This window comes from Lethenteron reissneri, unplaced genomic scaffold (genome assembly GCF_015708825.2).
Source record: "Lethenteron reissneri isolate LAM-NWPU_2019-01 unplaced genomic scaffold, ASM1570882v1 scaffold_1864, whole genome shotgun sequence".
Classification (NCBI taxonomy): domain Eukaryota; kingdom Metazoa; phylum Chordata; class Hyperoartia; order Petromyzontiformes; family Petromyzontidae; genus Lethenteron; species Lethenteron reissneri.
Genome location: NW_026891624.1, coordinates 1,133,524 through 1,161,112, shown reverse-complemented (window position 1 = coordinate 1,161,112; position 27,589 = coordinate 1,133,524). Strand labels below are relative to the sequence as shown.

The window sequence follows — 27,589 nt, the reverse complement described above, 5'->3', positions numbered from 1 at the left end:
CCTCGACATACCTGGTTTTCACCTGAGGACGGCGGCTTGTGTTGTGGCCGAAACGTCGTGAGAATTATTTTATTATGTTTAATTTTTTTTATTGTATTACTTCCCTTGTACGTGACTTTAGCGAAAGAACCAAGAAGATTTAGCATTTCTTCTTTGTTGGTCAGCTGGCGGTACTGGTACTCGTAATCGCGAGCCAATTCGTCGTAGAATTTACCCCAGAGAGCCTTGGTATCTGCTGCCATGGAATACAGCAGAATGGTAGCGAAGAGTTGACGAAGCTGGTACGGCATCTGAAAGAGCGAGGCTTCTTCCAGACACGCAACCAATTCGCGATCGCTCTCAAGGTAGCCTGCTCGCATGGCTGCTTCCAGGGGTTTGTTTTGTTTAATTTTATTCGTAACGCACCATCCATATACACTCCACCATCCACCATGCCCTTGCATGGCAAAGACAGCTCCGGTGTGCGTCAGCGTGTGCGCCATCCACAGTGACATTGGTCAGAAATTGCACCGTTCCGATCGCACACAGGTTAGCCCCTGCATCCTCCGTCTGTATGTACACACACAGACAAATCCGTTATGGGGCCACCTATTTCTTTCTTATAAAAATATTTTGTTGGTGTTTTTACGTTTACGTATTCCCATTGTGGGTGTTTTACGCATGCATCAGATTTTTGGGTTCCTCACATATGATATCAGAGGTGTGGGTCACTCCATTTCTCAATCGAACAATAACGGGGATCGTTTCAGTTATGACAGTTTGCAGATAGAAACATTGCATGATCGTATACTAATAATGACAGAATTTGTACCCCAGTGGAGGGCATCCCCCACCCGGCGCTTCTTACCGGTACTGTGAGACTTAGAAAACCAGACCTCTCCTCCTCCTGAACCGTTCACAATACCCTGTGGTAGTACCATAATCATCTCAATAAAGCGATCACTTTCCAATGCCCATTTTGATCCCGGGAGTTACCCGGGTGGTGTCACACGAAATTTGCATGTCACAAATTTCGATATGGCTTGTGCAACGGCCAGAGAGTGACAGCGGCGGGGGCCGGGCTGCAACCTTTTTTGACAGTTTATTAAATTTCAAAGTGCATGGGATTGGCACTCCAAAACATGATAAATGTACAGTAACGCCAACTGCATCCGTGCCAAACATGATACGCGGACACATGCTGCATATTATGCAACACATGCCCTTACCAGCAGCAGCATGCACAACATCTGAATTACACAACCGAAGTAGACAGCAAGCCGTCCATGGAGACGTGATCAACGTCAATACATAATAATGGTAATAAGCCGGATAAACCGAAAAGTACCCATTGTACCCATCAAACAGTCAGCTGAGTTGCCATGGGCGAAACTGTAGGGGTGCGCTACGCAACTGGCCGTGGTCCCGGCAGGTGAAGCTGCCAGCTCAGTCCGCTAAGACTTACTGTATAGCGACCCCTGCCTACTCGTAAGGTAAATGTGTTTGGGGACTCCACTAATCGCAGCACGCAGCACCCATTTTTTACATAAATAAACGTAATATTAGCGTAACTACCATTCGCACACTTGCATACACACCACACTCACACAGCGCAGGGTCTGCGCCCACAGTGCACTGCAGCACTGCGGCGCAGACCATGCCAAACCTATGCTATCGCTCTCTTCCGGGCGTGTTAATTATTTATTTTTATCGAATCAAAGTGAGCTGTGGCTTTTTGCCGGCTGTTTTATTTCCATCGAATCAGAGCGAGCTGTTTGGGCGGGTCCGTAAATAAATTAACGTCCAGATACGCACGCAGACGACCAAACCAGCGTAGTTGTTTATGATGTGAGGTAATGCTTGTTGTTGTGGCTTTAGGCGAAGTGGGTCGTTAAGAGTTGAAACAGGTGTCAAGGTAGCCGGGAGGACACAGGCCAGTGATTGGCTGAAAAGGTAATTGGGCATTAGCGGGCGTCGCTCTGGCGGCGAAAACAAGGCCAGGTGACACGGGGAGCCAGGGGGCGAGCGATAAGCGGGGGGTAGAGATAATTAGGGAGATTAATTGGTGTGGGGATATAAGCCAGAGCGCAACGGAGAGAAGAGGGTCCTGTACGAGTTGGCGTCGTGGATGGAGCTGCAGCAACGGTGCCCAGGGAGTCTCAGAGAAAGCGATAGTAGAGTAAAGCGTAGAGAGACAGTGTTAGTAGAGTTAAGCGAAGAGAGACAGTGTCAGTAGAGTAAAGCGTGGAGAGACAGTGGTAGCGAGAACGCAGTGAGCAGACAGGGTAGCCATGCATTGGAAGGATGCAGAGTAGGAGAAACCGTAGAGACGACAAGCGTAGCAATAGTGAGGTAGAGAGGCGCGGAGCGACGCGGAGTGGAGTGAGGGCACGGAGAGACGCGGAGCGGTGGCGCAGCAGAGAGACGCGGAGCGGTGGCGCAGCAGAGAGACGCGGAGCGGTGGCGCAGCAGAGAGACGCGGAGCGGAGCGAGGCCGCGCCGAGACGCGGAGCGGTGGCACGGCGAAGGTGGACTCTAAGAGGAAAATAAAGAAAGAGAAAGACAACCCTTGTACGAGTCCTACATATGTATGTGAATGAAGGCTCTGGCCCTTTTCCTTATCCACAAGGGATGGATACCAAGGCACTGGTCCACACCTTCGTACTCACTCTCTCACGTAACGCCCCGAACTCTGCCTCCCGCTCCCTCTTTTAACCTCTACCTGGCTCCACACCTCGTCGCACTCCGTCTCTACCAATCGGCCCTTCTCACCCTGACCTGGCCTAACCGTCCCACGTGACGCTCACCCAACCCTCCAACTCTATTACATTTTGAATGTTCTGGCCAACCATCTTGGCTCCCCATGCCCTAACCAATCAGAGCGTGGAGTGTTTTCTCCCACCTTCTTGATTACTCTATCCCAAGGATCGTGTGGGACAATCACTACATATGTATGCGGAACTTCTTTTTGCACAGTATGCAATTGAACATTCAATCCAATTATAGGCGAAGTGCTAGCCTGCCTCTTCACAGTTCGGCACATTTCTAAAAAGTATTCCAGTCAAACCACTCCGCAACCTTCATTCGAACACGATGTCTTATTTTTTCAAACGTGGTATCTGTGATACATTGTTGCAGTCCTGCCATTCCTAATTGTGTTTGTCTTCAGCACGTGTCATGGAAAATGTTGTTCCTGAATAAGTGAGGAGCAGCGAGGTTTTTAAATATCACAATTATAAACAATGCAGAAACACTTTCCTATCGCCTATTGTGCAGTTTTACAATTACTGTAATGGAGTGTATTGTGTCGTGTATAGTAGTGTACTGTATAAGTGTCGTATGCATGTGCAGTGGAATAACGCGTACGGCGTTTTGCAAACAGTGTGCACGCATATTGTGAGCAGCGGACAGTGAGGTCACATCAGGGCAAACAGGTGCTGCGAGAGAAAGCGACGAGAGAGAGACGACCAATTAAGATGCATAGCGGTGATTTGCTGGCTGCAAATGCAGGCGCGGAACAAGCGCCAGGTTGGCGAGAGATTGAGGTGATAGCAGCGGAAGCCACGGGCGAGAGACGACGGGAGGACGCCATCTTCATTATGTCATTTAATGAGGAGCAGGATAAATAGGGTACGTGTGAGGCAGAGAGGTGGAGTTGGTGGGAGTGAAGAGAAGAGTGAAGAGAAGAGTGAAGACAAGAGAAGTCTGGGGCCCCGCTCGCCACACCTCGTCCACTCCAGCGGTGATGGCTGATCCCTCACTGGAGGCAAGGGCGAGGTTGGAGAAGTGAGGGTAGAAAAGCTAACAGTAGAGAAGCTAGAAGAATCCTAAGTGTGAGTGTGCGAAGACTAGCATTAGAGAAGCTAGCAGAGTATATAGCGAGAGGCTAGCAGTAGAGAAGCAAGCAGAGTATATAGCGAGTATATAGCAAGAGGCTAGCAGTATAGAAGCTAGCAGAGAGTATAGTGAGAAGCTAGCAGAGTGTGTCGTGACAGGCTAGCAGAGTGAGAGAGAGCAGGCTAGCAGTGGAGAGGCTAGTTGAGTGAGTGAGAGAGAGCAGGCTAGCAGCGGAGAGGCTAGCAGAGTGAGAGAGAGCAGGCTAGCAGCGGAGAGGCTAGAAGAGTGAGTGAGAGAGCAGGCTAGCAGTGGAGAGGCTAGGAGAGTGAGAAAGAGCAAGCTAGCAGCGGAGAGGCTAGGAGAGTGAATGAGAGTGCAGGCTAGCAGTGGAGAGGCTAGGAGAGTGAGAGAGCAAGCTAGCGTCGGAGAGGCTAGCAGAGTGAGTGAGAGAGCAGGCTAGCAGCAGAGAGGCTAGCAGAGTGAGAGAGAGCAGGCTAGCAGTGGAGAGGCTAGGAGAGTGAGAGAGCAGGCTAGCAGTGGAGAGGCTATGAGAGTGAGAGAGCAGGCTAGCAGTGGAGAGGGAGAGAGCAGGCTAGCAGTAGAGAGGCTAGCAGAGATGAGAGAGAACAGGCTAGCAGTGGAGAGGCTAGCAGAGTGATTGGGAGAGAGCAGGCTAGCGAGCGCGCGGAGCGTGGCAGGCGAGCAGAGCAAGTGGGAGAGTTGCGACGGAGATGCGTGGTGTTAAATTGGAGGAGTTGTGTTCAAATTAAGTGACAGGAGAAAAATAAGTTGTCCACGTGCAATAACACCACGACACATGTATGTTGAACTTATTTCGCACCGTACATAGCCAACCATGCTAATCGGAGGTGCGGGGGAAGGGCAACAAACTTAACACAAAAATCAGTTCTAAAGAAATAAGTTTGATTCAAGAAAGTGAAGGAGAGCAATGCACATGGGATCTACCTGTGAGAAACGTTTTCATTGGAGTGGGTGGCCAGGAGTGGCGGATATGCAAAGAAGCAGAACCGAGTCAGATGTCAAAAGTTAAGGTTTTTATTTAATTATCATCAAATATTTCCATCAATGCTTCAATACCTGCCACAAAACACATTGAATACTTTCAACTGAGCGGCTTTACTTTCAGTGTAAAATATATGTTAAACACTTTCATAAACAAATTCAAATTATTTCAGTAACAACTCTAAATGTTCAGCAGATAATTGTCAAAATTCGGTCAATAGACCGTTTCAACTGGCATCTGGCGCACATCAACACAACAACATAACTTTAATAGCTGAAACCAGCCCCCCAAATCGGCCAAACAACACCAAGCCACAAGTTGAGAGTGGTTGTTGGTTCGGGATGTTGGCATCATTCTTCCCAATGACAGTGGGTCATGTTTTTCGAGAGGTACTGGGGGAGGGTGGCTCCATTCATAAAATGGAAGCCTTAAAAATAAAAAAGGCGGATGTTTTGGCCTCGTGTTTCTTTAAACATTCTCAGCCTTAAGGTGATTCAGTTTGTCCAAAAAAGCAAATGTATTCTTGTAAAAGATAAAACAAATGAATGCGTGATTCAGTTTGTCCAAAAAAGCAAATGTATTTCTTGTAAAAGATAAAACAAATGAATGCATTTCTAGGTTAACATGAAGCATATAAATTAACCGCCCCCCCCCCCCCCAATAAAAAATACTTTACGGAGTATTATATGAAAATGCATATTCCAGGTAGGAACAACAGGTTCCACATTGCCCACCAGGGATTATTTGTCTGTCGTGCATATGGGGAGGGGAGGGTGGGGCTGGGTGGAGCGGGGAGGGTGGGGAGGGGCTGGGTGGGAAGGGAGGGGCTGGGCGGGGACGGGAGGGTGGGGAGGGGCTGGGTGGGGAGGGTGGGGTGGGTGGGGAGGGGCTGGGTGGGGAGGGTGGGGAGGGTGGGGAGGGGCTGGATTGGTTGGGTGGAGAGGGGTGGGTGGGGAGGGGCTGGGTGGGGAGGGTGGGGAGGGGCTGGATGGGGAGGGTGGGGAGGGGCTGGATGGGGAGGGTGGGGAGGGTGGGGCTGGGTGGGAGTGGGTGGAGAGGGTGGGGCTGGGTGGGGAGGGTGGGGCTGGGTGGGGAGGGTGGGGCTGGGTGGGGGGTGGGAGGGGTGGGGCTGGGTGGGGAGGAGCTGGTCACCCCGTGGTGCCCTTATAAAACTCAAAGTTTAACCTACTCACTACACTATACACGACATGATACACTACACTTATACAGGTAGGAACAAACGGTTCCACACTGCCCACCAGGGATTATTTGTCTGTCTGTTGTGCACGAATGCGCTGTCCAACCAAGTTCCTACCTGCCCACTCCGAAGGACCGTGTTTGTTTAGTCAGGTTTAATCGTGTGTTCTTTCTACATCTCTCCATCATCATCTCTTTCCTTCATCTCTCTCGTGAGTGTAAATATAATAATGTACGTGTCTGTATTCATTACAGTATTCATTACAATTTATTAACTTCGTTTATTGCAGAGGTGTCCAAACGTTTTGCATAGAGGGCCAAATTTGATAAAGTGAAGATGCCCGGGGGCCAATAGTTCCTTCTGACATTTTTTTTACCACAAAAGTTACATGAAAACACACAGTGTTATAAAAAAATAATTGTCACAATTACCTTTATTTTTCAAATGACAATGTAACCAAATATAAGCCAATAAGGCAGACGTGAACAACTCTAAAAACACAATTTTGCCTTTCATTCAGTCAGATAACATTGAATACCTTAAATTTCCATGAGTTAAATATCTTTTCCTCATGGACATTTTAAACAGGAGTTATAAGTAATGCAAAGTGTCTGTTATCATTAAACTTTAAAACAAGTGAATTTGCCTTGTCTTTTACAAGATCTTTCAGAAAGCAATAGTTTGTGTCACATCTACAGGTACATAACATCAACAGTTATAACCATATCTTATTCAAGAGTTTAATAAAACAAGTGCCATAAGTCCAAGTGCATTAGTGTGCTTTAGGCTTTTCACTGTTAATAGTGACAGATGTTACCATTCAAAACACTCAATTTCAGATTGATCAAGGAACAGATAACCATTCTACGTGACTTTACCGAAAGAACCAAGAAGATAGTTGTGCAGTGTCAGATGCATCGGTGCTTTCATCGCAGGCTAATGAGTTGTCTCTGAATTACTGACGATATGTCCTCAACTCTCCGTGCCACAGTGTTGCATGCCAGGCAAACATTCATAAATTCTTGCTTCTTCTCAGGGAAAATGTTCTCCACCATTTTCATGACACAGTCTTTGATAAACGCACCTTCAGTAAAAGGTTTGCCATGTTTAGCTATTAACATCGCCACTTCGTAGCTGGCTTTGGTGATGTTTTCCTTTGACTCACAGGCCCGCGTGAAGAATCGCTGTTGCGATGCCAGAGCAGCTCGGAGTTGCTTCACTTTTTCAGCACGGTCACTCCCTGTTAGCTTGTCGTATGTTGTAGCATGTTTAGTCTCGTAGTGTCTCTTTACGTTGAAATCCTTAAACAAGGCAACCGTCTCTTTACAAATTAGACAAACACAATTGCCTCGATTTTCAGTAAAGAAGTATTGTAATTCCCACCGCTCCTGAAAGCGGCGGCCCTCACTGTCAACTTTTCTCTTTTTTTTTGCAGTCGCAATTGCAGAAATGATTCGAGAAGGGTTCGCGGCACAGATGCAGAGCCAGATAGCATTAGAATGGTGCTGCCACCGTGTTGTGAAAGGAGGAATTACATCTTTAAAGTGCTATGATTTATTTATTCTGACAGAGCTAGCGAGCCATAAATAACACATTATAAGACCAAAGCTGCGGACCGTATGAAATCTGACCGCGGGCCGTGATTGGCTCGCGGGACGGACTTTCGACATGCCTGGTTTATTGAGTTTAAATGTGATTAAGGCCTAATCCGTTAGCGCCTCGCCTAAAGCCCACGGCTTTTTGTAAGTTATTTTAAAGAGTTTGTTAATTTGTGTAAATTTATGCACTTTCAGATATAAATGTACGTGTCTGTACAGTGATACCTCGGTTCACGAACGCTTCGGTTCACGAACAACTCGGTTCACGAACAGAAAATTCCATAAAAATATGCTCCGGTTCACGAACTCCGCTTCGGTTCACGAACAGGAGCCGCGGCCATTTTTATGCTAATTCCAGGCTGTCACATGGTCGTGACTTCCTGTAGGAAGATCGTGGAGAGAAGCAGAGACACAGAAAGAAGTACTGTGAGTACTGTGAAGACACTTTCAGTGACTTTTTGATTTTTGGTGTGCTTTTTAGCACATACAGTACTGTACTGTACTACTGTACTGTACAATACTGTACTTACTGTATTGTACAGTTCATCCGTTTGAGTGCTTACTGTCTCCCACCCGCCTCCCACCTGCCTTCCTCCATGCCAGAAGTCATCTCAAGCAAGGTTAGTGTTCTCTCTTTATACATTACTATACTGTACAGTACTACAGTAATGTGTATTGTCATTTGTTTCATATTTTTGTCCTTCAAAAACCAAAAAAAAAGGTCAGAACGGATTAACCGGATTTACATTGAACCCTATGGGAAAATGTGCCTCGGTTCACGATCAATTCGGTTCACGACCAGAGTCAGTTCACGAATTAAGTTCGTGAACCGAGGTATCACTGTATTTATTCAAATACATCGAACTCGGGTCACCGGGTTCATAATGCAACAACAAGATACAAATACACATATATTTATTCTAATTTAACATTTATTCACTTTGTTTATTGCGTTTAAACGTGACACAGGCCTAGTCCGTCAGCACCTTGCCTAAAGCCCTCAGCTTTTTGTATTGTTTTTTTGTTAAGTTGTGTACATATATGCACTTTCAAATATAAATGTATGTGTCTATATTTCTTATAATACAAATGCACGGATATTTATTCAAATGTAAGGTGTATTTACTTTGTTTATTGAGTTAAAATGATCAAGGCCTAGTTCGCCAGCGCCTCGTCTAAAGCCCTAGACTTTTCGTATTGTGTATGTATTATCCTTTAAGGTTTATGAATGAATGTGAGGAAGCCACATGGCAGATTGAAAACTACTTTCTTTAGAACAGTTTTTTTGCGTGTTCAGTTTGGTGTCCTTCCCCCCGCACATCCGATTATCGCGGTCGGCTGTGTACGGTGCGAAAGAAGTTCAACGTAGGTCTGTGAGCTGCTCACACGAGACGGCCTGGTGACACCCAGGACGGGTCGTAGGCAGGCCTCCCGGGACGTTCGAAACCGTGCAGATATTCAACTCAACACTCACAAACACCCACACACAAACACACACACAAACACACAGACAAACAGTGACAACTGCAATTTGCCGCTAAGTGGCGGTGACGTCCCCACGACGCTTGTGCCAGGCTATGTGCACGACCCAGGTGCCACAGGTCGACTGACACACAAACACACTCAGACCCCCATTTATCCTTAACGTGCTTTTGGGGCAAGTGCTGTTCCCGAGCAGCATAAATTGGGGCCCGCATGGCACAGGAGGAGGTGTGTGAGTAGCACCAGGCCCGGCCACCTTTGTCTCCCGAAGTCACAGGGAGCAGGGCCCTGCGGACTGCCGTGGTCGTGGTGGTGAGGAGTGACGCGTCGCTCGTGTGAGGTGCACGGAGAGTCTGTGGCGGAGTGCTTGAGCAGACTGAGAGCCACGGAAGAAGGACTACGACGCCATGGCAGAGGTGACGGTGGTGACGGATGGATGGCTCTACAAGCGTGCTGCAAGCATATGACTCAGACGATGAGAAATCAGGCGCAGAGGCCGACAAGACGGAACTGCAGACCACGCTCCGCTCGCTGTCCTCCAAACTCGAGGATATGAGCACATGCAACGACCTGATCGGCAAGCATGGAGTCGCCCTCCAGCGCTCGCTCAACGACCTGGAAATCAATAGTGATCTCTTGCTCTGATGACACATTGAGGGCGGTGCTCATCTCCAAAAACTCAAGTGCAATGGCGAGAAGCCGTGCATGTGTGACGAGTGAGGCAATACATTTCTTGCACTCGGCCTACAAGTATTTTTTTCGCTTGTGTGTTTAACTGTGTGTACCCTTGATATTTTAAAGATGGCAGTTCTCCTGCTGTGTATCCTATTGCTGTCCCTCCCGGCCATATCTAGTGCCACACTCAACTCTACCACCGGCAACCCTCATTATTTCTCGTCCACACTTGTTGCTTCAATTTGCCATTACACCTAATGAAACAGCTTATAGACACTTCTACACTCCATCATTGTATCCTTTTAACCCCTATTTTTGTCCCATTACTTCACCAGAGACACACACACCCATTAGAGTGTTTTTCTCTGTGTGTGTCTATCTATCTCTGCTTGTGTGTATATGTGTCTCCATGGCTGTGTTTTATCTCTCTCAAATGTTGCAATCTTTGGAAGAACGTAATCAACCAGGTAGGGTGTTGACTGTTGTGTTAGCCGACTCTCTGTGTTGTATTGCATTATATTTCCAAGTTTACTATGTTTGTTTTCTCATTCATTCTTACCTGATGATGTTTGCTTGTGTTGCAATCGTAACGTCGTATTCTATTGTTATTTAATATATTTTTTTTCGACGTGACTTTACTGAAAGAACCAAAGAGTTATCCTATTCTGTTTACCTTTCCATTCACAGTTTTGTCGATGACAGGGCATGTCTCAATTATTGAGCGTATCTTTCTACGAGAAATTCGCTATGACCGCATTTTTTAAATTGTGCCCAATTTGTTCGCAAAATAAGCAAAATGTTCGCTTGTCAAGTGGAGACCGATCGATCGAATGCGTCCGGTGGGGGCAGGGGGCACGCACGATATCCCGCAGCTGTTGTTTATCAGCTGTGCTGTGCTGCTGTGCCCGCGTGCTTGGTCGTGTGGGGGAGGGGGTGCTCGTGGCGACGCTCTAATGCAGGGGCAGGGAATCTTTTTTCTGCCAAGGGCTATTTGGATGTTTATAATATTCGCGGGCCATACAAAATTATCAACTTAAAAATTTGCCTGTTATATTTGGTCAAACATTTAATTGACTTGTCCCTAATGTGATGGCTGCAATTGCTTCTCTTTGAGGCGTGTGATGTTAGCTGGTATTGATGATGTTGCTACTCGCAACTGCTTTTCCAGGTTTGCTCCTTGACTTATTGAATTTCGAGTCCCGCCTGCGGTTACCGTGGCAGTGCCATACGGGGGCCTCATACGGCCATACGCGGGCCTCATACGGCCCGCGGGCCTCATACGGCCCGCGGGCCTCATACGGCCCGCGGGCCTCATACGGCCCGCGGGCCTCATACGGCCCGCGGGCCTCCTACGGCCCGCGGGCCTCATACGGCCCGCGGGCCTCATACGGCCCGCGGGCCTCATACGGCCCGCGGGCCTCATACGGCCCGCGGGCCTCATACGGCCCGCGGGCCGGACGTTCCCCACCCCTGCTCTAATGGGTGGGGGAGAGGGGTGGGGGAGAGGGGTGGGGGAGAGGGGTGGGTGGGGGAGAGGGGTGGGTGGGGGCGAGCGGTGGATTTGGGGGATGGGGGCGTGGCGGCGCTAATTAATTACAACGGTGAGGACAGGCACCTGTAAGCACTGTGATGTCAATGTGTGGTAAAGTGCGGTCGTGCATGTTTGGTGCATACCTATCAACCCCTTTTCAGTTCCCTACGTCATTACAGACCAATTCAAACCGTGTTAGCCTTTATACATCTCAACGTTCATCCTACAAAGTTCCGTCGCAAGGGAGAAACACAAACAAAGAGACATTTTTATTTTATTTTGCTCGTATTGACACGGCTGTACGCCTCATGCACCTGCAAACTAATTTTCCCTGTACAAGAATACGGGTAAACCGTATGGGTTGACATGTATGGTGTTGTGTTACATTTTATGTTATTTTCATTTCTGAATTTTTTTTTGCTTGTATTTCTCACTTTAACAAAAAAAATGTTCAGGAGTGGAACATTTGGGGGCTGAAACGTAGCTTAACTTTTAACATGGGACTGAGTCAGGAGGAAAACGATCATTTTACAAGTGTAATGGGTTCAATTTAGGCGCACACACTTCTTGGGAGGCAACACTCATTTATTAATGAACACAACGGTTACTCAACAGTTACTCTTACTCTACACAGCTTAGCTACTCCAGCGTGACCCAGCCAGATGGCTGCTGGCGGTCCACTCACTGTAGGCCTTCTCTTCTTGGCATCTTCACGAGGCGTCTTCATTCTCCGCAGGAACAGCCCCGAACCTCCTGAGGCCGCTTATATGGGCCTCGGCGTGCCCGGGCCCCACCCCGGCCACGCCTCCCTTCGAGCACCCTCTCAAGCCCCCCCTGCTGTCCACGTGCCCCCCGATGTCCCCCTGGACCCCGGGCCCCCACTGGGATCCGGTCACGTGTCCAGCACCGGCCCTGATGTAATTCCCGCCTCCAGCCGGGATGACGGCATGTGTGTGTGTAGACCAGGGGTCGGCAACCAAAATAACAAGAAGAGCCATTTCTTTCCAATTCGGTACAAAATTCAGTATTTCAAGAGCCGCAATGCATCTGAGTACATACTGTACTCACGTACATATCGTCAAGAAGCAGCCCGTAAAGAGCCGCATGCGGCTCCGGAGCAGTAGGTTGCCGACCCCTGGTGTAGACCCACATGGTAGTAACGCTCCCGGCACAGTGACGTCATACGTGTGCACACAGTAATGATACCACAATCATTACACAAGTTTTCGCCTACCAATCAATTTTCACTGAACGTATCTTGCTCGTTAAGCGAGACACACCTGTAATGAACACTACTTTTTTTCCGTGGAGTGGAGATGGGGGGGAGGTTCGTGCGGCCACAGAGGGACCCCAATTTGTTCTGTAAAGTGGTGTGACTGGGTGATTTGGATATCATCACAGTGCACATCCAAAGGAACGTCCAAATGAGCGTGCACTGTGTGTAACAACTCTCAGCCTTAAGTGTGGAAAACCGCCAGTTCCTGAAGAACTGCATTGTGGTATTATTTGTCTTATGCCCCCATTAATACATTGAGACAATGTGCCTTACGAGGCTCGCAGCGTCCCACTGTACCCGCGTGTAAACCTCGTGCGATACGGGCAGCACAGTTTCGGGGTCCTCCGGCCCAAAGACCTGTACCATGCTACCAGCTCATGTTTGGGATCTATCCCTGAGTCTGAGCCAGTTCCGCAAAGCAAAATAAAAAGTGTTGTTTCAGAGAGCCTACTTCAACGTGTGGTCAATGCGCTTTCGTTATGGACGCATAAGATTGCACAATATAAAATGCCCCCATTGATTTACTTACCAACAGGTAGCATTGAGAGGGCGCGACTTTAAACTTTTTAAACTGTCCTGGTTCTTATTAGGAATCGTCAGGACAGTAGAGCCACCAATGATCACTTTTACGATTCGACTTTGACGACAATTCTCAACTTCTCTGTTCACTGCTTCTGTTCTGACAATTAACCATAGCCCACAACATAAACACCCCAACCTTTATACTGTATTCATATCATATTTTATCACTGACATTCCACGCAAATATTGACAGATTTACCTTCTAACCGATCAAGTTACACACGCACACGGAGGAATGTTTACAGATTCTAGATTTGAAGATTTGAAAGAACTTAGAGTATGAATGTTTCTAGACCCATTGTGGGAATTTAGGATTTGATTTGCATGTTAATTGATGCATAAGGGTATAGGCTTACACCAGGGTAGGGGCCCCCATAACCTATTATAGAAGGCTGGTGTTCCATGTGCCCGTTTGTCCATGTGTCCGTTTGTCCGTTTGTCCGTCAACTAAATGATGAGAGCCTTTCAGCAGGCCTGAATCAAAAAGTTATAGAATGTGGACCCCGCTTCCCCCAGATGTGGGTGTAAAAAGTTTATCCAACAGGTTTCTAAAAATTGTCGTCCCCCCCGCCAAAAAAGAATAATTTTGTAGGCATATATGCCTACACACCCGACGTACAATATAGGCAGTAGTATTTCCTATCTACTGACTCTATATATGCCTACACACCCTACATACAATAAAATCGGTATTATCTGCACACATTTTGGGGTGGGAGACGAGGACATCAGTTGGGGCCACGGGTGAGGCGCGGAGCATCGAGGAGCATTCTGCAGGAGCTAGAATAAGGTGGCTACGGACCCCAAAATTCTAGTATTTTAAAGCTGGTGTCATCTTACGTGGAGCAGGGACATTGCATTGTGTAAAAGGGTGAACTGCATAGTTATGTGGGTATACCGCAATGCATCGCTGTGCAAACGTTGTTATTTATCAGGGCAGCCGCATTGCATCGTGGATAAGGGCGTGCTGCATTGTGGATAAGAGCGTTGTCGAGGAGGGTGTTGCATTCAAAGTGTTCGCAATCTTCGTGAGAATCATATTACGCACTCACGTCAACTCCCGATTTGTGCGATACACCACGATCTACAACACCACCACTTCTAACATCATCACCACCTCGAGCATCACCACCACCAACCTCTACCATCACCACCACTACCACCACCTCCATCATAATCACCAACAGCTTTACCATCACCACCACTATTTCCACAATAACTTCGACCATCACCACCAATAGATACATGGTAAGGCCTATGTCACAACTCTGAGGGCTACTCAACACTATTCATAGCGGTTGTCAGAAAATTATATTATGCTGACACTTTGAGAAGAACTTCAACTGCATAACATAATTATAATACTTTTTTTTATTTCACGTGGACAGAGAAAGATATATGGATGAGACATTGTCTGCTTATCGAACTTCAATTGTTGAGGCTAGAGTCTATAACAGGGGATCGGCAACCGAAATAATAACAAGATGAGCCATTTTTTCTAATTCGGTAACTGGACTTCCATGGTGAACTGCACTTCCATGGCGAATATGATTACCATGGTGAACTGGACTGCCATGGTGAACCGGACTTCCATGGTGAATTGGACTTCCATGGCGAATTGGACTATCTTGGTGAACTGGACCCCCATGGTGAACTGGACTTCCAATGTGAACTGGACGAACATGGTGAACTGAAACTTCCATGGCGAACTGGACTAGCATGGTCAACTGGACTACCATGGGCAACTGGACTACCATGGTCAACTGGACTACCATGGTGACCTGGACTACCATGGTGAACTGGACTACCATGGTGAATTGGACTTCCATAGTGAATTTGACTACCATGGAGAACTGGACTGCCAAGGTGACCGGACTTACATAGTGAATCGGACTTCCATGGCGAATTCGACTACCATGGTGAACTGGACTGCCATGGTGAACTGGACTACCATGGGGAACTGGACTTTCATGGTGAACTGGATTTCCATGGTAAACTGGACGTCCATGGTAAACTGGACTACCATGGTGAACTGGACTACCATGGTGAACTGGACTACCATGGTGAACTGAACTGCCATGATAAACTGGACTTCCATGGTCAGGGAACAGCAACAATTATGTAGGGATTATTACGGGAGAAACGGCGGACAACAAACACAGGGGTGTCGGCACTCACATACACGGGTGGTCACACCGACGTCCGCATCCGTTATTGCCCACGCCCCCAGCCCTCGGAGGCGATCCCTATAAAAGGTGGAGACCCAAAGAGCTCGAGGCAGTTCGACACGAAGCTGACCAGTGAAGATCCAAGACTCGGAGATTAGGCCCTGGGACTCCCCGGTCTCGCCGTCCTTATAAGGGCCGAGCCGGGTAAGCCAGTGGCGCGGCCCAAAAGCTTCCAGACCGCTGCCCTTATCAGGGCAAGGCTGGTTAGCTGGTGCCGAGATCTGTGCTTGCCAGGGCCAGATCAGTCAGCCTCCCGTAGCCCAGTAGAGGAGGACTGGGGAACAGGACAGAGGGCTTAGTACTAGGGTGGGTTTCCCATAGTACGGGTGAAGGGGCCGATACCCCTTCAACTATTGTGCCTGTCCCTGGGTTAATAAACAGAGTGTGCCTCAACTTCGACATCGTCTCCTCGAACTTACTACATCTTGTGTTGGAAGTGGTCCAAGCATGGATACGAGACGGAAGACTCGTGCCCAAGACCCAGGAGAGGATGACGACGAGGGAGGGGCGGTGCAAGACATCACCGCCGACGTACCTGCACAACCGCTGCCGGCTCCGACATCGGCGGGGTCGTCGGAGAGGGCCGGGACGTCGACTGACGAGTTGGCGTTGGCTCACTCGCGGCTGGCGGAGCTCCTGTATGCAGCGGCCGCCATGCTGGAACAAATAACTAGCCTGGGGCCGGGAGGAGCGACGCGGCGGGAAGATGGACAACGCCCGCCAGAAACTCCCGCCTTTACAACAGCGGGGAGACTCGAAATTCCCGCCACGAAGACAGTAGGGGCAGAGGGAGGAGCCCCAGCTCGTCACGCGGGGGACGGAGCCCAGCCAGCAGCCGCCACGTCATCGGCGGAGGCGGGTCGCAGTGGCGGCCTATCAGGGGTTGCAACGTCACCACCATCGGACGCCAGCACCGACCAAGCCCCGACCAGCACGTCACTGACGGCGCGACACCCATTAGAGTCCGCCATTACTCGTACAGTACGGGGACGCGATACGGATGCTGCAAGAGGTTCAGAGACGGAGCCGACATTCCAGCAACGCCTGCCGGCCCTGCAGGTATTCATAGCAAGCGACGGCGATTGGGGGGGGTTCCAGCGCCGGTTCCTGGCCCACCAAGAAATGGCGGGCTGGTCGGACAACGAGGCGCTGTGTGCTCTCCCGGCGATGCTGGACGGCGACGCCCTGGGCACCCTCACCGCTGCACCCAAGTCGGAACGCTCCACGATTCAGTCGGCGCTGCAGCTGCTGGCCACGGTTTATGGGCCGCCCTCCGATTGTCGCCAGCTCTTCTATGAACGGCAGAAGGGCGACAAGGAATCGCCACTTGCTTATCGCACGGCCCTGCTGTCATTGGCGAAAGACGCTTTCCCGCGTATGGACGAAGAAGGGATCGATGCGATGGTGGCCGAGAAAATGTTGCTGCTGGCCGACGATTTGGACTTCATCATCCTAGCACAGGATGATGCGGATATGTTATCATTGCGGGCTGCAAGGCACATTCACGCCAATGTCATCTCCCAGCGGAGGAAGGCAAACAAAGCAGCTGCACGACACACCGTGGCGGCGACCTCTTCCAGAATGGAGGAGGCCTTCGCTGCGGATCGTTCTGCAGGATGGCGATCTGCCGAGCGACCGGCTCGGGACGTTCCGAGCCACCGAGATCAGCCCAAGTCCTCTTGAGCGCTCGTCGTCTGCTACAATTGTGGCCTCCGGGGCCACGTGGCGTCCGGATGCCGGGCTCCTCGACAGCGCGGAGCGAGACCTGGAGCTGCGGACGGCCCTCCCCACAAGCCTTCGCAACATCCTCGGGCAAGTCATGGCACCCCACATGTTCGGCCTGCACACACACCCACTTTCCTCTCACAAGGTCCGACACACGATTCTCGGGGTTTGGGTGCCGGTGCATGTCGGGGAGGGCGCTCCAACCGGGCCAATGGTCTGAGTTGGCTCACCGGGTTGTGGCTGCATCGGCGGGGTCGTCCGTTGTCACGGGGCATATTGACGGGGTGGAGGTACGGCTACTGGTCGATACGGGAGCTTCGGCAACTATCATTTCGGATTTGATTTATAATATCCTGCCCGTTCAGAGTCGCCCGTTGCTCCCTGTCGACATACCGTTTTACGCTGCGAATGGGGGCTCGTTGGGTATTATCGGCCAAATTCGAGTGCAAATTTCTATAGGGGACATTAAACTATCTGGCCCGGTGTTCGTCTCCTCCTCGCTGGCTATTCTGTGCCTGTTGGGGACAGACTTTTTGGCCAAATTGCCCATCAAAATTCTGATTGACCAGCGATGCATCGAGCTTCCATCGGGCCGACGTATTACGTTCCTGCCTTCCACCCCTGCCTTGCATACTGCCTGTGCTACGGTACAGGCGCTCGTTGCTCGAACGGTGCGTGTACCCCCGGGGGCACAGATGTTAGTACCCCTGCGGTTGCGTCGACCGTTCGATAAAGGGGTCTCTGACCGGGGCATTATGTTGGGACCATCTAGAGCCGGGGTGAGTGGGCCAGATCTGGTGACGGCCAAGACTATTGTTAAAGGGGATGGGGACCCGTTTATCGCGGTCCTCAATGTCGGGACACGGACGGCAGTGGTTTCACAGGGTACCGTGTTCGCACATGCGGTTCCGGTACCTGCGGAAACGCCGATCATTGGCCAGGTGGCCACCGATTCTCAAACGCGATTAGCCTCAGACACTGACCGGGGTTGGCTGGAGGCGTTGTGTGCTGAGTCACCTGACCTGTCCGACGCACAACGTGCTAAATTACGCGCCTTATTGTGAGAATTTTCCGACGTCTTCAGTAAACATAAATACGATATCGGATGTACCAAATTGCTACGCCACCATATTGACACCGGTGACAACGCTCCTATCCGCCAAAATCCTTTTCGGTTAAGTCCCGCCGAAAAGGATCATGTCAAATCGGCTGTAGATGACATGTTGAAATCTGACATCATTTCTCCCTCGACCAGCCCTTGGGGTGCACCCATAGTGTTGGTTAAAAAGCACGACGGGTCCCTAAGGTTCTGTGTTGATTTCCGGTGATTAAATAAGATCTCGGTGGCCGATGCTTATCCGCTTCCTCGAATGGACGAATCGCTGGATGCCCTCGCGGGATCGCGATTCTTTTCCACTTTGGATTTGCTCTCAGGATTTTGGCAACTTCCCTTGGACGACGAATCTAAGCCCAAAACAGCTTTCCGAACGCCGCACGGCCTCTTCCAATTCAATCGCTTACCCATGGGATTACACTCTGCTCCCGCGACGTTCCAGCGCCTGATGGAATTGGTCCTCGCTGGCTTGCAATGGGAGGTGTGTTTGATTTACCTGGATGACGTTATCGTATTCAGTAAGACGTTCGAGGAACATCTTGATAGGCTTCGGGCCGTCTTTCTCAAGATGCGCGCTGCTAATTTGAAATTCAAGCCACAAAAGTGCCATTTGCTGCGCGAATCTGTTAAATATTTGGGTCACATCGTCGGCCGGTCAGGCATCTCAACCGATCCCGCCAAAACGCGTTGTGTCAGCTCCTGGCCTACTCCCACCTCGGTGGGGGAGGTTAGAAGCTTCATCGGATTTGCTTCATATTACCGCCGGTTTGTCGCGGACTTTGCTTCCATCGCTAAGCCACTACATGCCTTAACGTCAAAAGGGGTCAAATTTCATTGGGAGCCGGTGGAGGACGCCGCTTTTGTCTCTCTTCGGGATGCCCTGGTGGGGGCCCCGCCGTTAAGCTACCCCGATTTTTCCATGCCCTTCGTGCTCGACACGGACGCAAGCAATACCGGGATTGGAGGCGTGCTGTCACAAATTGTGGGTGGCGTGGAGCGCGTTGTGGCTTATGGTAGTAGAGTATTGTCTCCGGCCGAGCAGCGGTACTGCGTCACCCGCCGCGAACTGTTGGCTATCGTGTTCTTTATCCAACAGTACCGGCCATATCTGTACGGCCGGCATTTCACCGTCCGTACAGATCATGCGGCGTTGCAGTATGCCCTACGAATTAACCAGCCATCGGGGCAGTTGTCCCGATGGCTGGAGATCATGCAGGATTTCGATTTCGAGACAACTTACCGAAAGGGGATTCGCCACACCAATGCCGATGCCCTATCACGCCTGCCGATCGCTCCGGATTGCACTTGTTTCTTGGGTTCGGGCCGTTGCAAATCGGCCAGTGACGGCCGGGATCGGGTTCTTGCGGTCGCAGTTGATACCCCTTCGGACGCTGGTCCTATTTCGGGGGGAGGGAAAGATTCCCTACTAGGCTTGTCAAGTGCTGAGTGGGGTCGCCTCCAAATGGAGGATGCGACCCTCCTGGCGCTACGACGTCGCGCGGAAGGATCAGGTCAAGGGAAGTCGGGCGTTGACTCATGGGGGTGGTGCCAGGGCCTACTCATGCATTGGGACGGGACGATCCGCCGTCACAGGCTGGTGGTGCCTTCCACGTTGAGGGGTAGGGCTGTATGGGCTGCTCATGAACGGCTCCTGCACCTGGGTACCCTCAAAACACTTGCCATGCTCCAGCTTAATTACTTTTGGCCGGGCATGGCAAGAGACGTGGACGATCTGCTGCGGTCCTGTACCCAGTGTGCACAACGGAAGCCGCCAGCAAAGGGAGCCAGTCCACCGCTCCAGTCTATTTCGGTCACCCGGGTTAATGAGCTGGTCGCCCTTGATATTTTGGGACCGTTTCCTTCCACGCCGAGGGGTAATAAGTACCTGCTGGTTGGCGTGGAATATTTCACGCGATGGCCTATGGCTTGGCCCCTCGCCAACCAGTCCGCAGCAGCCGTTGCGGAGGCTTTTGTTCAGGGCTACGTCCTCGACAAGGGCGCTCCGGAACGGTTGTTGACCGATCAGGGAAAGAATTTCACTAGTACCCTTTTACACGAGGTATGTGGCCTTCTGGGTACAAAGAAAATTCGTACTTCACCTTACCATCCACTAACGGATGGGATGGTGGAACGCCTGCATAGGACTCTTACGTCCATGTTATCCCACCAGGTATCTGAGTCCCAAACCGATTGGGATCTACGGATCGGGGGAGTCCTGGCAGCATACAGGATGGCTCCTCACGCGGCGACCGGTTTTTCGCCATTTTTTTTTATGTATGGCCGCGAGGTTGACCCGCCTGTCGCGACTCAGCTGACGATTGCCGCGCCTCATGCTAAGTCCAAAATCGCGGACCATGTTAAATTTAACATCCTTCGGTTGGCGGAGGCACGGCAGGTGGCCATGCAAAACTCTGACTCTCGCCAGAAACAAAACGAGAGATTGCGATCGCGCCGGACACACACGCACGAATGGCACCCGGGCGACCGAGCATGGTTGCACTGCCCCCAGGTGCCATTGGCCACCTCGGCTAAGTTGTTGCGACCATGGAGGGGCCCCGTAGAAATTGTGCAGGTTATGCGGCCTCAATGTGTGCGCATTAAGTGGGGGAAGCGTCGGTGGTTTGTGCACCCTTCACGGTTAAAGCCATTTTTTGCTCCGCACGCTTCCTCTCACGCAAATGGCCGAACATGTGGGGAGTCCACTGACTCTGGGAGGGCGGGGTCACCGCCAGCCTCTGATCCGCTAATGACTGTCCCGTCTTCAGGAGCCCCAGGACTGAAGCCCTCTTGGCTGCCAGCCTCCCCCGTGGGGGTCGGCGCTGGCACGTCCGGGAAGCCGGACGACCAGGCACCTGCAGATGCGACACCTGCCACCGACTCTACCAAGCCGGCCCCTTGTGACGGGCCCGCTGCACGGACTCGCGCCAAAACGCGCCGGTTGTTATGAATAGCTTTCCGCGCGTGTTCCGTTGCTGCGGAACCCGCTCATTGTATATATGTTTTTTTTGTTGTTTGTGTGTGTGTGTATGGATGCTTCTTGTGCGTGGGGATGGCGAACCGCGTTCTGTATATGTGTTGCATTTTTGGGGAGGGGGTTTTTATAGGGGACCATCGGTTGTTGTTACACTTGTTCTTGTTATTGTTACTGTTACGAGGCACACGTGTGTTGACTGTGTTAATCTTTATTCTTGGGGGTTGAAGGATTGTTGCAGCCGGGACGGCTGCGAGCTGTACAGGGGGGGGGGGGGGTGATGTAGGGATTATTACGGGAGAAACGGCGGACAACAAACACAGGGGTGTCGGCACTCACATACACGGGTGGTCACACCGACGTCCGCATCCGTTATTGCCCACGCCCCCAGCCCTCGGAGGCGATCCCTATAAAAGGTGGAGACCCAAAGAGCTCGAGGCAGTTCGACACGAAGCTGACCAGTGAAGATCCAAGACTCGGAGATTAGGCCCTGGGACTCCCCGGTCTCGCCGTCCTTATAAGGGCTGAGCCGGGTAAGCCAGTGGCGCGGCCCAAAAGCTTCCAGACCGCTGCCCTTATCAGGGCAAGGCTGGTTAGCTGGTGCCGAGATCTGTGCTTGCCAGGGCCAGATCAGTCAGCCTCCCGTAGCCCAGTAGAGGAGGACTGGGGAACAGGACAGAGGGCTTAGTACTAGGGTGGGTTTCCCATAGTACGGGTGAAGGGGCCGATACCCCTTCAACTTTTGTGCCTGTCCCTGGGTTAATAAACAGAGTGTGCCTCAACTTCGACATCGTCTCCTCGAACTTACTACAAATATAACAAAAGCCGTTTTTTTTTCTAATTCCAAGAGCCGTACTGCGGTCCTTAAAGAACCGCCTGTGGCTCTGGAGCGGCAGGTTCTGCCGACCCCTGCTGCAGAGTGAGGGAGGCCTTCATCCAGCAGAGACGATTTACAATGCTGGTGCGCATGTACCGCCGATCACATTGGTGTATCACGCAATAGCAGCGTGCGTCAGCAGCAGCTCTTTCTCAGACACGCCCAGTGTCTGAAGAATTTCCGTTGAGACGATTTCTTGAAAATGTCTACATTTGTTGGCGTCACTTTTTACGAAAGCGGAAGTCATGGAGGGTGATTTGTTTTTTTAGTTTTTAAGTTCGAACAAAAGAATAATTCGTAACCATTTCGAATTAAAATCGATTTATTTTCTCATCATAAACAATATTATTTTAGTGTATCTGAGACCTCGAAGGAGGCCTAACCACTAGTATGAATGTATTTTGGGTCGAAACGGTGGTGAGATGTTAACTACCTCGCCTGGTTTACAGGCGGCCATGAGTACGATCCCGACCCCGACGCCTGCGGGAAATTGAAGTTTGCACGTTCTCCCCGTGGTCGTGTGGATTTTTCTCCGGGTTTTTTCCGTTATTTTTCTCTACATTTAGAAACAACATCATGCGTTTCGGGAATTTGGCTGCGATAAATTTCCACGTGATAATAAGCCACTTCGTTGAGCTATCATTTGTGATGGCCAGGTCGCTTCTGCAAAAAGAGCTATACAGCTCAGTGAGCCTTATCTGGTGAAATAAAAATAGTTTAGTTTAAGTAATTTGTTTATTCAGTTGTCCACACGGGAGATCCATGGTGGCGCACGACTCCACTTAAGGATTCACTCGCTTCGAACGGACGCAGCAGAGGAGCCTCCGCAGGTCCTTCATGATCTCCTCGTCCCTGACGCCATAGAGAAAGGGGCTCATGAAGCGCGGGACCACGTGTAGCACAAAGTATATCGTGACGCGAACTCCGTACAAGCCGACGGGGCTCAGGTCGAAGAGGCCCACAATGTTGTGGGCCATGGGCAAAGCAGCGGGCAGGAGGCACAGGCCCAGCTGAATTCCGTGCAACACGATGGTCTTCAGAGCCTTGGAGAAACTGCTCCGTCTCTCTGACGCCCTCTTAGCGGCGCGAGCCGTCAGGACATAGGCAATCAGCACGCCCAACGTGCACAGGACGAAGAAAGTGTACAGAAACACGTTGCGGATGATGATGGTCTCCTCCCCGTAGGGCAATTGTGCGTCGAAGGTGTTGATTTCGCAGACCGGTTCGCTGCCCGTCAGGAAGGGCGGCCCGCTCGCGAAGTAAAGGCCCAGGCGCAGGATCGGAGCCAACAATGACAGCAGCCAGATGCTGGCGACTGCCTGCAAAAATAGCAACAACAATACAAGTTCAATGTGGATGAGAGAACATACAACAGTTAAATACATAATGCCGTCTGATTCATGATGATATTTTTTTAGTTAGATCATCGTGCAGGTATAATGTAACATTTAACAGTAACCCTGCACCACCCGACAGAGGCCATCGAATCACGTCACGTGGCCAATTATACCGATCGATTTCCTTTTTTGCAACACAAATTAGAATTTCGATTTAAAGCTTTCGTGACTGCAGGGATTCATCTTATTGGTTCTTTCGGTAAAGTCACGTAGAATGGAAATAATAAAATAATAAAAATTAAACATAATAAAATAATTCTCACGACGTTTCATTCAGACTCTGTCTCATCGACAGACCTGTTCTCCCTCCACCTGAGGACGGCTACTTGCGTTGTGGCCGAAACGTCGTGAGAATTATTTAATTGTTTTATTTTTATTATTTTATTATTTCCATTCTACGTGACTACAGAAAGAACCAAGAAGACAAATTAGAATGTTGAAACACAAAGCTAAATTCTGATTTATATTTTTTCTGCGACATTTTTCTATAGGCATAACCCAGCATCATCATGTGTTAATAAACGCTGATCTGAGAATAGGTTTTCCCCTTTTTTCTGGCAACAAATAGGTGTTAAGATGTTAAAACACCAAACTGAAACTTTTTACAAGGAATCATGTCCACGCCTTTTGGCGTCCTCTGGTCTAACACCGTTTTGAGACTAGACTCAAAAGAAATCTGTCTCTGGTGTGGACCAATCAGTGGGTGACAGATGCCCACCCACCTCACTCATCCACTCACCCACCACACTCACCCACCCACTCACCCACCACCACACGGACTCGCTCACTCACCCACCCATTCACTCACAGACTCACTCACCCACCCACTCGGTGTAGCATACAATTGGCTATGTTTGTCTTTGTGAGTATGAATGTCACGACGGCACTTTGAGTGGGAAGATTTAAACAAAGCATTTACAGTTGACATACCTGCATGTAGGTGGCAGATGGCCACTCACCCACTCACCCACTCTCCCCCACCCACTCGCCCACTCTCTCACCCGAACTCTTACCGACACACTCAAACTACTCACCAAACCACTCACTTAATCACCCATCTCACTTAGCCACTCACTCACCCAACCACCCACACACAGATTCGCCCACTCACCCACCCACTCCCACACTAAAATTGTCTGCATTTATCTTCATGAGCGTGAATATCAGAGCGGTGCTCTGAGTGGGCAGATTTTAAACAACGCATTGACAATTTGACGCACCTGCAGACCAGAGCGGCGGTGCGACAGCTGGTGGTACCTGAGCGGGTGGCAGATGGCCACATACCGCTCCACGGCCATCGCCGCAACGCTGAGCACGCTGTTCACGTGCAGCGTCATGCTGAGGTTGACCTGCAGGGCGCAGAGCACGCGCGACACCCACACCTGCTCCGAGCGGAGCACGGTGAGGATGCCCGACAACAGCATGTACATGGAGTCGCTCGCCGTAAGGTTGGCGAAGAGTATGTACTTGGCGCTCTCGCTGTACGCCCTGAGGCGGACGAGGAGGCACGCCATGAGGACGGAGAGCGCGAAGGTCGGCACCCAGGTCAGGGTGAGGATGGCGTAGACCACGAAGCGACCGCCGTTCCAGAAGGGCGAGGGAGGCCCTCCCGCGTGCTGGGTCTCGTTCCTCAGGGACTGAGAGCCATTCGCCGATGGCCCCACTGCGCTGGCCATGGCATGCGCACACGCAGAACGTCGACGACGATGGTAATGCTATTGCTGCTGCTGATGATCTGCGGCAGAACGAAGGTGTACACGGGGCAGGGTGGGGTAAACGAGAGAGGGAACGCGTTACGAGGAGTTACACAGCGAGAAGTGTCGGGGGCAGTTTGGCAGTTATGCTGCGCGGGTGATGCTTGCATTGTTGTTGTCCTTCCGTCCTCACCTCCGATTATCACGGTTGGCTACGTACGGTGCGAAAGAAGTTCAACATACGTACATAGACTCACACAGAGACCTATAGACTGACACGGAGACCGATAGACTCACACAGAAACCCATAGACTTCCACAGAGACCCACAGACTCGCACAGAGACCCATAGACTCGCACAGAGACCCATAGACTCACACAGAGACCCATAGACTCACACAGAGGCCCAGAAACTCACACAGAGACCCATAGACTCACACAGAGACCCATAGACTCACACAGAGACCCATAGACTCACACAGAGGCCCAGAGACTCACACAGAGGCCCAGAGACTCACACAGAGACCCATAGATTCACATAGAGACCCATAGACTCACACAGAGACCCGCAGACTCGCACAGAGACCCATAGACTCGCACAGAGACCCATAGACTCACACAGAGCCCCATAGACTCACACAGAGGCCCAGAGACTCACACAGAGGCCCAGAGACTCACACAGAGACCCATAGATTCACATAGAGAACCATAGACTCACACAGAGACCCGTAGACTCGCACAGAGACCCGTAGACTCGCACAGAGACCCGTAGACTCGCACAGAGACCCATAGACTCACACAGAGCCCCATAGACTCACACAGAGGTCCAGAGACTCACACAAAGGCACAGAGACTCACACAGAGACCCGTAGACTCACCCAGATACCATAGACTCACACAGAGACCCATAGACTCACACAGAGACCCATGGACTCACACAGAGGCCCATAAACTCACACAGAGACCCATATTTTGGTGTCCTTCCCCCCACACCTCCGATTAGCACGGTTGGAAATGTACGGTGCGAAAGAAGGTCAACATACATACATTTATAAAGAGAGTTTTGTCATTCAGTGATTGGTAAATTCAACAACAATTGAGCCCTACGTTCAATCACTCGTGGATAAAACCAAAATTTGGTCCCAAATTCTCAGCGGTTCCGGCTCAAGAGATCTGACCCCTTGAGGCACCCGGCAATCGCCCGTTGCATAACAAAGACCCAATTAGTTGTCGTTGTGGAAAAAGCCGCTTGACTTGCGTGTAATGTTTAACAGCTGTGCCAACCTTCGCCAAGATGCGCTCTGTAGGATGCGTTGCCTTCTTTAGTTGTCATGCCGTTGTCTTCCTTAACCATCATTCACATCACCCTATCTAGAGAAACCAAGACCAACGTACTTTTTGTTTTTCTCCGTACTTGTTGCGCACTCTTCATCTGTTAATTTAACATGTAGTAGGCTTTCGCGACCAATATTATCCATAATAGAGGTTTTTGGTATAGATCTCGTAAATACAAATGTGTTGTTAAACCCATCACCACCCGACACCACAACCAATCAGTAAGGGTTGTCACGCATGCCAATTAACTAGTTAGTTAAGCACTAACCGATAGTGTGTTGGAGAGTAAACCCACTGCAACATTTACAATTCGAGAACTGTGACGTTTCGCCGGTAATTACAACAACCAGCATCATCAGGCGACAGCCATAGTTGTGGAAAATGATTCTCTCTCAGTCTTAAATAGCTAGATTTGAAGCTTTCGTGAACGCATCGGGAGGGGGCCCCGCCCCCCCTCCCCCTCCCGATGCGTTCTACGTGGCACTTCGTGCCGTCTTTGAGCCCCGCCCCCCTCCCCCCGATACGTTCCATTCATTGGCTACCACATTCTGATTAGCTCCCCCCCCCTCTCCTCCCCCCTCAACTTGCTTTTAAGGGATTACATCTTGAATCATTGCCTCACTTGATGCAGCAAATCTGGCTGTGACGGTCCCACCTGATGACGGAGACTTGTGTTGCCTCCGAAACGTCGTGATTTTTATTTTATTTTACTTTTATTAATTTTAATGTTTTAACTACGTGACTTTACCGAAAACACCTAAGAATATCTTAAATAGCTGTTGTATATTTTTTTCTACAGTTTTATTTAAACCAGGTAAGGTCATCACTGAGCTGCTGCTTTGTAGATCCTTTTCAGAAGCGACCTGGCTATCGTAAATGATAGTCCAACAAAGTGGCTGATGTCATCAAATACTCGAAACGCGTGAAGTTGATTCTAAATGTGGAGGGAACAACACTGGAGGAACCAGAGAAAAATCAACGCGACCACGGGGAAAGAGACATGCAAATTCCAAATATACAGCAGGCGTCAGGTTCGAATCCATGAACTCCTGTATAACATTCTAGAT

At 50.2% G+C, this 27,589-nt stretch overlaps 1 protein-coding gene across 1 annotated transcript in view; it reads right to left on the bottom strand.

Moving 5' to 3' along the window:
* Positions 1-21,758: 21,758 nt before the first annotated feature.
* Positions 21,759-27,589, bottom strand: part of LOC133339452 (odorant receptor 131-2-like) — a 34,731-nt gene continuing 28,900 nt past the window's right edge. The window contains exons 2-3 of the mRNA XM_061547622.1: positions 24,715-25,229; positions 21,759-23,416 (exon numbers count right to left, since the gene is read on the bottom strand). Of these exons, the coding sequence (XP_061403606.1) occupies positions 22,880-23,416; positions 24,715-25,170 (993 nt within the window). The 5' untranslated portion in view covers positions 25,171-25,229 and the 3' untranslated portion in view covers positions 21,759-22,879. The remainder of the gene's footprint in view (positions 23,417-24,714; positions 25,230-27,589) is intronic.